Genomic DNA, 12,005 nt, shown 5'->3' on the forward strand with positions numbered 1-12,005 from the left:
CAGGGACTGGGGGACTGGTCAGGGTTGAAGGAAAGATGAACGCAGCAAAATACAGAGATATCCTTTATAAAAATCTGGTCCAGAGCGCTCAGGACCTCAGACTGGACCGAAGGTTCACCTTCCAACAGGACAATGACCCTAAGACACAGACAAGACAATGCAAGAGTGGCTACGGGACAACTCTGTGAATGTCCTTGAGTGGCCCAGCCAGAGCCCGGACTTGAACCCAATTGAACATCTCTGGAGAGACCTGAAAATGGCTGTGCACCGACGGTCCCCATCCAACCTGACAGAGCTTGAGAGGTCCTGCAGAGAAGAATGGGAGAAACTGCCCAAATCCAGGTGTGCAAAGCTTGCCGCATCACACCCAAAAAGACTTGAGGCTGTAATCGCTGCCAAAGGTGCTTCAACTAGGTACTGAGTTAAGGGTCTGAATACTGTCAATGTGATATTTTCAAAGCTATTAAAAATCTGGATTTGCTTTGACATTATGGGGTATGGAGTGTAGATACATAACACTACACTCCATAACAAAATGTGAATGCACAGTAAATTAATATTTTTATAATACAATTATTAAATTATTGTTTTATGTGGAATTCTATTTTCATTATTAGGTTCCAACCTTGTGAATTTTTTGCTAAAAATGTTTATGAATTTTTTTAAACAGTGACAACAGCTTGTATCATTACTACAAATGCAATTTTATGACATCATACAAATTGATTGAGTGTGAAATTTGTACTTTTAAAAAAGCTAAAATGTGATTGAAATGATAAAAAGTGAAATATGATAATAAAATGTACAATCTCACATATTCTAACGCGTGAAGTCATATTTATGAATACTTTATATATGTGAAGATGCCCCCTTCTCGGTTTTCTTAATATCTTTTTCAGTTTTCAGTTACATTACGCTTACATGTTGTCAAAAACGTTACTAGCCAATGGCAATTCTTTCTGTAGAGGCTTGCAATGCACGTGAATTGCTATAAAATCATTTATTTTTTATTTATTATTTGTCTTGTTTCGGTTAATGTCAACAATGGCCTTTTTGGGCTTCCATATGTTCTGTTTCTGTTCGGTGCACTTCACCTTTAAACATCAGTTTTTAGCAGTTTCTCCACAACAACAGCCTACAGAAACAAACCACATCGCCAACACACACACACACACACACACACACACACACACACAGTACTGAGCATTCACACAAACACAACAGTGCCACTGCCAGCTTTACTCTGCTCAACTCTCACACTGATCATGTATTGAGCATTATTAAAAACAATAAGTTAGTGGTATTGACGCTGACTATCACACCTGGAGTTCGCTAGTTCGCTAGTTCGCTAGTTCGAATCCCAGGGCATGCTGAGTGACTCCAGCCAGGTCTCCTAAGCAACCAAATTGGCCCGGTTGCTAGGGTGGGTAGAGTCACATGGGGTAACCTTCTCATGGTCGCTATAATGTGGTACATTCTCAGTGGGGCGCGTGGTGAGTTGTGCGTGGATGCCGCAGAGAATAGCGTGAAGCCTCCACGAGCTATGTCTCCGCGGTAACGCGCTCAACAAGCCACATGATAAGATGCGCGGATTGACGGTCTCAGACGCGGAGGCAACTGAGATTCGTCCTCCGCCACCCGGATTGAGGCGAGTCACTACGCCACCACGAGGACTTAGAGCGCATTGGGAATTGGGCATTCCAAATTGTGAGATAAAGGGGAAAAAATCCCCCAAAAAACAATGTCAAACAAAATACTGAAACAAATCTTTGTAAACCAATGAGCAATAGACACCAACGTCTTAATAGCTCATATTATTGCTCACCTCTATAGTGTACATCTGGTTGTGTGTGACGGTTTCTCCACTACGGAGGGACTTTGAGATTGAAAACACAGTGTTCTGTTCTCCCTCGGGCTGATCTCCATTATTTTCCCCTGGCTCCTCTCTCACACGCTCCTCCACCTCAGATTCCGGCTTTTTCTTCTTCTTCTTCTGCTTCTTCTGTCCATCAGACTGAGCTTTCCTCTGACGGTACTCGGCCAGCTGGAAAACCCAAACCCAAACACATCAACACAATCCACTATTCCATCAGTTCCCATAATTTCTGGATTTATGTGAAATATTTCAGCTGATGTTAGAAGACCTACAGTAATGCGACACAGTTTGGTGAAGTTGAGGCGAATCATGTGTCATTTGGCAGTGATATTGGACTTGTGATCAACACCTTCCTGTGCTGTAACTGTAAATACTTTACATTTGCATTAACAGGATTAATGTGACAGATTCCCACAACAACAAACATCCGTTTCCTCAATATGCAACTGTATATGGTGAAACGGCAGCTTAATATCGATCCGTTTATAAACTGTGAGAATGATAACTCACTTAATGAAGGTAAAAGGGGATCCTGACAACACAAACATGATCAAATGTTTCTTTTACTAGGGTTGGAACAGGATTTACTGTCAGGATTAAAGATAACAGTGTGTGAGAAGCTCACCTGAGTGCAGGATTATGTTTATTAACCCAAATGCAAGTTTAAAGGTTAAAGTCAACATGAAATCAAAATTGAATATTTACTTTCTTACTGCATGTTTGGGGTCTTATTTTTAACCAATTCATCAGTGCATGTAATATCAAAGAATCAAATGTATTTTTAGCTTTCTTATTTATTTATTTTTACCATCAAATCAATTCCTAATGGATTTCTACATGTTTTTTCTTGTTGAATATTTAGTTCATTCAGAAATAAGTCACACTACAGAAGTAAAAAGTGTTGTCGAAGACATTTCATGCTCCTCATGTTGCAAAAGATATCTGGCCATACAGGAATCAAACTGAACATCAAACATAATAACTGACAGACACAGAACAACATGGTCTGTAACTGATCACACACCCGTACATGCCACAAAAACAGCAGCTGAGAGAGAAACCTGTTGTGTAAGAGAAGCACTTCAGCAGGAACACTAGTCCACTTTCATCTGAGACTCTGAACACAAACCACATTTCAACTGTGATTTATTTCACAGAGATCTTGTGGTTTTCATTAATTAAAAAGTATAAATACTAAGTACAGAAGTGTCTGTCCTTTTCTTGCAGACACATATATGAGCTTGGGTCAGTCGGTGTACAAAATGGCACCTCTGAGACGGCAAATTTAAATATACCCATGGTTAACATAACATGTCAAACAATTACATCAATGTCATGCAGTATATGACATGCTATACTATACTATGACATAGTGGAAGTGAACCTATTCCTATTGAAATATAAAAAAAGACTGAAAGCATGAGAGAAATTATTTGTTTCACAACATACACAAGGGTGTTATTAGCATTTCAATTTTAGTTTGAAGCCAATCATATTTTTAGTTTTTTATATTATTTGAGATTACTAGATGTTGCTAGTAGAGGTAGACCGATATATCGGTTTTAATCGGTGCTGTTAGTTGCATTTTGGAACTGTCGGTTATTGGCAATATATCGGTTTTACCGATTAATCCGTGTCAGTTGCATTTTAGAACTATTGGTTATCTGCAATATATCGGTTTTACCGATTAATCGGTGTCATTAGTTGCATTTTGGACCTAACGGTTTTTGGCAATATATCGGTTTTACAGATGAATCATCCCGATAGTTGCCCGCACAGTTGCATTTTAAAACTTTCGGTTATTGGCAATATATCGGTTTACCGGGGGGCCTGGGTAGCTCAGTGGTAAAAGACGCTGGCTACCACCCCTGGAGTTCGCTAGTTTTTTGGGGGTTTTTTTGGGATTTTTCCCCTTTTTCTCCCAATTTGGAATGCCCAATTCCCAATGCGCTCTAAGTCCTCATGGTCGCATAGTGATTCGCCTCAGTCCGGGTGGCAGAGGACGAATCCCAGTTGCCTCTGCGTCTGAGACAGTCAACCCACGCATCTTATCACGTGGCTTGTTGAGTGCGTTGCCACGGAGACATAGCGCGTGTGGAGGCTTCACATCATCCACCGCGGCAACCACGCTCAATTCACCATGCGCCCCACCGAGAACGAACCACATTATAGCGACCACGAGGAGGTTAGAGGAGGTGCGTATTTTACCACTGAGCTACCCAGGCCCCCTGAAGTTTGCTAGTTTGAATCCCAGGGTGTTCTGAGTGACTCCAGTCAGGTCTCCTAAGCAACCAAATTGGCCCGGTTGCTAGGGAGGGTAGAGTCACATGGGGTAAACTCCTCGTGGTCGCTATAATGTGGTTCGTTCTCGGTGGGGCGTGTGGCGAGTTGAGCGCGGATGCCGCAGTGGATGCCGTTAAGCCTCCACATGCGCTATTTCTCCGTGGCAACGCGCTCAACAAGCCACGTGATAAGATGCGTGGGTTGATGGTCTAAGACGCGGAGGCAACTGGGATTCATCCTCCGCCACCCAGATTGAGGCGAATCACTACGCAATCACGAGGACTTAAAAGCACATTGGGAATTGGGCATTCCAAATTGGGTGAAAAAAAATAAAAAAAATAAAAAAATAAATAAAAAATAAAATATATATATATTTTTTTTTTTTCAATTAATCGGTGCCATTAGTTGTATTTTAGCACTATCGTTATCTGCAATATATAGTTTTACCGATTAATCGGTGCCGTTAGTTGCATTTTGGAATTATCGTTATCTGCAATATATATAGTTTTTTTCCTATTAATTGGTGCTGATAGTTGCATTTTTAACTATCGCTTATCGGCAATATATCAGTTTTACAGATTAATCGGTGCCGTTAGTTGCATTTTGGAACTATCTGTTATCGGCAACATATTGGTTTTACAGATTAATCGGTCCCGATAGTTGACCACATAGTTGCATTTTGAAACTATCGGTTATCGCAATATATTGGTTTTACAGATTAATCGTCTGTGCCATTAGTTGCATTTTGGAACTATCGGCTTTCTGCAATATATCAGTTTTACCAATTAATAGGTGCTGTTAGTTGCATTTTGGAACTATCGTTTATTTGGAATATATATAATTTATTTCTCCATTTTCCTCTGTGGCAATATAACAGCGACCTCTAGAAGTGAAATAAAAACAATCACTGACACCTCGAGAGGATCATATGTATCTAAATCTTTCATCATTACAATATTCCTCCAGATTTCTCACTTCAATGCAGATTTTGTTATTTTTATTAGTTAATTAAGTGTTCTAAATTGAAGTGAGAGCATGAAAAAATGTGATTGTGTCTCCAACTTAATTTCTTGTGAATAATAATAAACCTTATTCCTCATTAAACTTCAGCTGGTGAAATATATAGGCTACATAAAGATTTAGTAAATACATTTAGAGCATTGTAATGGTGCCAAGACACCATCATTTCAAAATAAGAGTCTCCGCTGTATTTTGGGCTTGTTTATATTTAAAAGTTCCACGTTAGACATCAAATCTTTTTTTTTTTTTCTGGTCATTACTGCATTTGGTATTTTATTTATTTTGGACTCTTGTAGCCTCTGTGTCTGTGCCTGTCACAATAAGGAAAGACTAAGAACATTTTTAAACATTCTATAAATCAATTTTAAAAACTATCAGCCGGTTTATCGGCAAAATCCACTATCGGTCGACCTCTAGTTGCTAGTGTCTGGCAGTCACTGCAGAAGTCTCATCAAAACTTTGCTGTTTGAGAAGACCTCCAAAGATGCTATTTTTCTAGAACATGATGATGGGACTGGCTGAGAATCTGTAACAATTTAAAATTAAGAGGTTAATAAATCAAATGCAACATGAAATGATTAATTTTCTTGATTTGAAGAGATGTTTGTATTTTTCATGAGTATCTGCAGCTAGTAAAGGATGATGAGTGATGGTCACAACAAAAACAAATAAAAAAAACTGCTGATAACAACATGAACTGAAAAACTTTAAGAATGTATCTTTAGGCATTGATGCTCTGTGTTAAATAAGCCATAAATATAACTTTTTTTGCAAAGTGGGCTTATAAGGGACAGTGCCATTTACTTCTATCCCACTGAATCTCATATAATTCATTGTACCTTTTAAATCATGAATTTTAACCACTTCCATTATATTCATAATTGTTCTAATTCTTAAATAATTTTTCTACAGACGATTCGAGAAAGTCTTTTGTGCGGTAACCATGGCAATCAAGCAGTAATTCTACATGTGGCTTTTACATTATTTATATAAACAAGTCAAAAAGGCATTCACACACATGTATGTCCATTACAGTAATGAGCACTAATGAGATATCTGTGCTAAGTGACAGTCAATATGAAGATGAACTCAACATGCAGTCAAACTAGTTTTGTGGCGTCCTGTGGGATCAGAACAGCAGGGTTTGTATATGAGTGTCTAGAATACACTGAGGACTCGTAGGAAAGATCTAGGGCTGTCACGATTACGACATTTGGCTGAAGATTAATTGTCAAACAAATAATTGTAACAGTTAATTGTCTGTTTTAGGTCTGTGACGATTGTCTCGTTACAGGCTTTCACGATTAATTGTCATATAAATTGTAATATTTTTTAAGGTGTGCTTTTTTTCTGCATGTGTGCTTCATACACCTTTAATGAAATATATAAATCAAATAATAAAATAGGGATAAACTATGATTTCCTTTTAAGGCCTTAAAAACGTATGAATGACATGAAAAATAATGTTTTAAATATCAAAATATTTCTAAATACTTAAAATATGTCTCTCTTTTTGGTCAACTTTAGTTTTAGTTAAACACTTGTTTTTTGAACTCATATATTTTATAATTTTTTAAATAGAAAATAAAATATTTTTATACATGTTTTATTATAGTTATATTATGCAACAGTAAAATATTTCTTTCCTAATTTCTTCACTTTCACACATTATTTTAATGCTCTGATTAAACCCACCCTAATTTGTCATGAAGCAAAACCTTTGAGATTTAGTTTCATCATTTCATCTCACCACAGAAATAGAGTAAGCGTGCGTCTCCTCCTCTGTGTCAATGTGTGCCATTAACACAGCGTGTATGAACCAGGAACATTAGGCATTACACAATCGTTTAAAGTGAAACCGGAGCACTTTGCATTCACTATATCAAAGTTTATATTTGTTTGTTTATATTTTCGCTGGAGTTTGGTGCAAGCCTCCGCTGACAGTGCGTGCATCAGAGCACTTCACGTGCTCTTCCGGACAGGATCTGGTTGGCTCAGTGATGCTCAGACTTGGAGTTCAACTGAATGACCACAAACGCACCGTTCTTGGCATTTAAACAGTATATTCGCTTAAAATTCACTTATTTGAGCATCAAAATGTGATTGGAATATGAATGCCCAATAATCGCAAATCACGGTTGTCTCAGATAACAGCAGTTAGATCAAATAACCATAATCAGATGGTTATTTAATAATCGTGACAGGCCTAGAAAGATCCATTTGAGAAACAAAACAACTTTACAAAGAACAGCAGCTGTAAAAACACATGACACATAGACTGCTTAGACAGTAATGTATAAAAAAAAACATCATAATTGTACATAAGAACTAATTACACATGCAAACACAACAATGACTAAAGGTTTGCATAGCATGCAGACATGATTTTAATAATGAGATTTCACAGAATGAGTTTCATTCTGTGTCATTAGAGTCATCATTGATTCTGTTTCATGTATTTGGCACCATCTCCTGGTGGCTATATGTAACAGTCACCAATCACATGTCTCTCTGCCTAAATATGGATGATTTGTGCACCGATCTGAACCCAATTCAATTGGTTTAGCATTGAATGATGCTATATTATTTCCAATGACGTCATCTGATCCAGGAAATCTAACTTGTTTTCAGCCAGATGCCAGATAGCCAGATGCTGTGTGCACATTGTTCTTTGTGTCAATTATCTAATGATCTTTGCATCTGATTACCTAGTTTGAAAGATAATCACCTCCTCTAATGGTATGTGATATTTTATGCTATGTTTATTTTTCCAAAACGCTGCAAATAAGCAACACCAACATAATTGTCAAAGACACATACTTACCCATTTCTCACTACATTTTTGTTTGTGAGTTAAACAAATAGGCTGGTTGTATTCTACTCTTTGAGAGCTTTCCAACAACATATGACACATGGCTATTTGATCAGTTTGATGTTTTTACTGATTGCAATAATATAAACAGTGCAAAATTATTAATAAATTATTGAGTATTGACGCAGACCATCACCCCTGGAGTCACGAGTTCGAATCCAGGGTGTGCTGAGTGACTCCAGCCAGGTCTCCTAAGCAACCAAATTGGCCCGGTTGCTAGGGAGGGTAGAGTTACATGGGGTAACCACCTCATGGTCATAATTAGTGGTTCTCGCTCTCAATGGGGCGTGTGGTAAGTTGTGCGTGGATCGCAGGGAGTAGCATGAGCCTCCACATGCTGTAAGTCTCCGCGTTGTCATGCACAATGAGCCACGTGATAAGATGCGCGGATTGACTGTCTCAGAAGTGGAGGCAACTTGCTAAGTCTAATTTCATAGCTAACATTTTATGAATCCTAAATACACACAATTAAATAATTGTAACGGGTAAGGATGGACAAGGAGGAGGCGGGAACCAGCTCAGCAGTCAATGAAACTTTTAATGACATATATCAACTTAAACACACAGACACACAGTGGCCGCTTGTGTTTCTCTCTCTCTCTCTCTCTCTCGAACTGGCGCCTCCGGCTCGTATTATCCCCCTCCCGGCTGATAGAACAATTCAGGGCCGGGCGTACATCCTCACAGCCTGGCCATGCCCTCCTCCCCATCACAATAATATTTTGACATGTTTTTGCACAATCTGGCAAAATTGAAGCTTGATTGGAAATGACGGCGAATAAAAATATTTGATATTTCCCTTGAATTTTCTTTATTTAGTCTCATATTTCATCTCAAGCATGCTCTTCACTGACACTTTTGTCCACTTGGTTAACAACTACACTAACATTTGAAAAAACTTTATTAGGGGCAAAATTGTTTGGTGTGCTGGAAATGACGCCACAACTGTGGGACAGTCGTAATTTATGAAAAACTGACAGAAATAATTTTCACACAATAAATATTGTAATGGCTTGTTTATTTCACTCTTTGTTTAGATGATCATAGTTTTAAACATGTAATAATTTGTATTTTTATAATGGATTTTCCTAGTTTAATATTGAAAGTATGTGTCTCTAATGCTGGCCGATAACGGTATTCTCATCTAGGAGTCTATAGAGTAAAACCCACGAAAGCTGTACAGAAATTTTTTGTAAGAGTCAGGAACACAATGGCACAGCTTGAAATCCAATTGAATTTGTTTTTCCAACAGAGGCTGGCATTAATCTCTGGCTTATCTAATCAGCTCCCTGAAGTGTTCGTCCCCCGCTGACAGCAGTTTGGCCTATTTGGAAAGACTCAATTAATCTAGGTCTGCCGTTACTGGACATTTGCTCAGAACACCTCATTTTAACAGTTCTTGTGATACATCCAGTGAACGGTAGGGGGAAAATACCAGCTGCTATTATTTTTAAAAATATCAACAGATATACATGTTTGTTTTTGTTTTTTAAACCATTTAACCTCGGTTAACTACTGTCTTGACCAACACAAAACAGGAATTGTTTGAAAGCTTAGAAGCTCTACTTTCCAATGCATGTATGCATTATGACCAAAACTGAACAAGTGCTTTGAAATTTACAGACAAATCAGAAGTGCTCCGTTTTGATAATTTATATTAAAAAAAAACTGCACTGTACATATTATTGCGATCAATAAAAACATCAAACTGATCAAATAGTCATGTGTCATATGTTGATGGAAAGCTCTTAAAGAGTAGAATACAACCAGCATATTTGTTTTACTCAGACAAAAATATAGTGAGTAATAGCTAAGTATATTTCATTGACAACTATGTTGGTGTTGCTTTTATGCCGCATTTTCGCTTATAGTTTCATGAAAAATAAACAGAACATGAAATATCACATAATATTACAAAGAGGAGGTGATTATCTTTTCAATGAGCCCACACACAAGGTAATCAGATGCATAGATCATTAGATAATCCACATGAAGCACAATGTTACATATGACCACCAGGAGATGGCGCCAAATACATGACACAGACTCAATGATGACTCAAATGGCACAGAATGAAACTCATTCTGTGAAATCTCATTACTAAAATCATGTCTTCATGCTATGCAAACCTTTAGTCATTGTTGTGTTTGCATGTGTAATTAGTTCTTATGCACAATTATGTTTTATTTGTTTGGAGATGTTTTTGGACACTAGCATCAATTATTTTTGTAATGCTTTAACTTTTAATTGCTTTGTCGTATCAACACAAAATTTTTCTCAGCTACATTTGACATGATTGGGAACAAAACAAAAGCAGGTTTTTTTGGAGCCACCGTATTTACGCCTAGAGATATATAATGTAAAATCCGAAAAAATAACAAAAAAAGAAATTTTTTGGCTCAAATTTTTGTGTGATTTTTCAGCAGTTTCAATGCTGAATGTATCATAATATACATCATTAAAAATTTTAAAAAGTTTTCTTGACGATACCAAACATGTGACCCTCCTTGTTTTTTTTGTTTGTTTGTTTTTTGTCGAGTTATAAGCCTTTAATTTTGGGTATGCCACTGAAACAGGAAATCTTTAAAAACACCTTCAGAGCTTAAAGCGTTAATGGCAATATCTAGTATAATATAACGCCGATATATATACATAAAAAGATACAGTACGTGCAGAATGACACCATTAACTTTCACTGTATGAAGAAAAGACTGAGACTTACATCTCTGTATGTGTTGGGTTTTGTAATGACTTGAGGATGAGTAAATAATTTTGAACCCTTCATGATAGCAAATGAGACATACACAAAATGACAAAAAACTTAATTATATAGCAGGGAAACTCAATTAAGACACATGTCCCTCAGTCATTTGGATCAGAAATGAGTCAAATGCCAAACAATTACTGACAACCGATAACGACAATCAGAACGAGGCTGTATGTTGAGCGTGTGCTGCTGTTAATTAAGATCATGATACCTGACTGTGGAGGAGGTGTTTAATTATACAGCTCGCATTGGTTTTATTGTAATATCACTTGAGTGAGACTGACTGTGTTTATCAGCTGAGCTAACTATCCCAGTAGACTATTGATCAGGATTAACAAAGGATTTGTGTGTGTGTGTGTGTGTGTGTGTGAATACTCAAGGCAAGAACTCTTGTTAACCACTGCTTTTAGCCAACAATCACAACACACACACACATAAATGAGTCCCCAATTAAAGCCCTTAGCTGTGATGAATGCACAAACGCTTTCATTTCATGCTGGGTTGGAAAAATCGATTTTAAATAATGGAACGGTTCTGGAGTTAAACAGGGAACTGGACACAAGGTTCAAGGCTCTAGGGGCTCTATTTTTGCAAGCAAAGCACAATTTTCTATTTTCCTGAGAAATAACTCATTGCGCTAAGACGTTTAAAAAAGCAGGCCTGTTTTCAGCGCAAAGTCTAAATTCAGTTCCTGCATTTGCAGTTTGGAGATTCCACCAGCAGTTAGTAATAAAGTTCATGTCTAAACTCTAAAATATAGTGAAACATTAAATTATGTCCCTGACAGTGACTCCAGCCAGGTCTCCTAAGCAACCAAATTGGCCCGGTTGCTAGGGAGGGTAGAGTCACATGGGGTAACCTCCTCGTGGTCGTGATTAGTGGTTCTCGCTCTCAATGTGGCGTGTGGTAAGTTGTGTGTGGATCGTGGAGAGTAGCATGAGCCTCCACATGCTGTGAGTCTCCGCGGTGTCATACACAACGAGTCACGTGATAAGATGCGCGGATTGACGGTCTCAGAAGCGAAGGCAACTGAGACTTGTCCTCCACCACCCGGATTGAGGTGAGTAACCACGCCACTGGGAATTGGGCATTCCAAATTGGGAGAAAACAGGATATATTTATTTAAATATTAAAAAAATAAATAAAATATGATGTCCCTGACAATCACTGTTGTAATCGTTTTATGA

General features: G+C 37.8%; 2 protein-coding genes across 3 annotated transcripts in view; one reads left to right on the forward strand and one right to left on the reverse strand.

The window, feature by feature from the left end:
- The window catches only part of LOC127425109 (uncharacterized), a 208,104-nt gene that overhangs the window by 151,371 nt on the left and 44,728 nt on the right, over window positions 1–12,005 (forward strand). The gene's annotated exons all lie outside the window — the stretch shown is intronic.
- The window catches only part of LOC127425089 (A-kinase anchor protein 9-like), a 141,192-nt gene that overhangs the window by 116,114 nt on the left and 13,073 nt on the right, over window positions 1–12,005 (reverse strand). For both annotated transcript variants that reach the window (XM_051670732.1, XM_051670731.1), the window contains exon 2: window positions 1,826–2,044. In XM_051670732.1, coding sequence (XP_051526692.1) covers window positions 1,826–2,044 — 219 coding nt within the window. The remainder of the gene's footprint in view (window positions 1–1,825; window positions 2,045–12,005) is intronic.

The sequence above is a fragment of the Myxocyprinus asiaticus genome, chromosome 34, assembly GCF_019703515.2.
Source record: "Myxocyprinus asiaticus isolate MX2 ecotype Aquarium Trade chromosome 34, UBuf_Myxa_2, whole genome shotgun sequence".
NCBI classification, from domain to species: Eukaryota; Metazoa; Chordata; class Actinopteri; order Cypriniformes; family Catostomidae; genus Myxocyprinus; species Myxocyprinus asiaticus.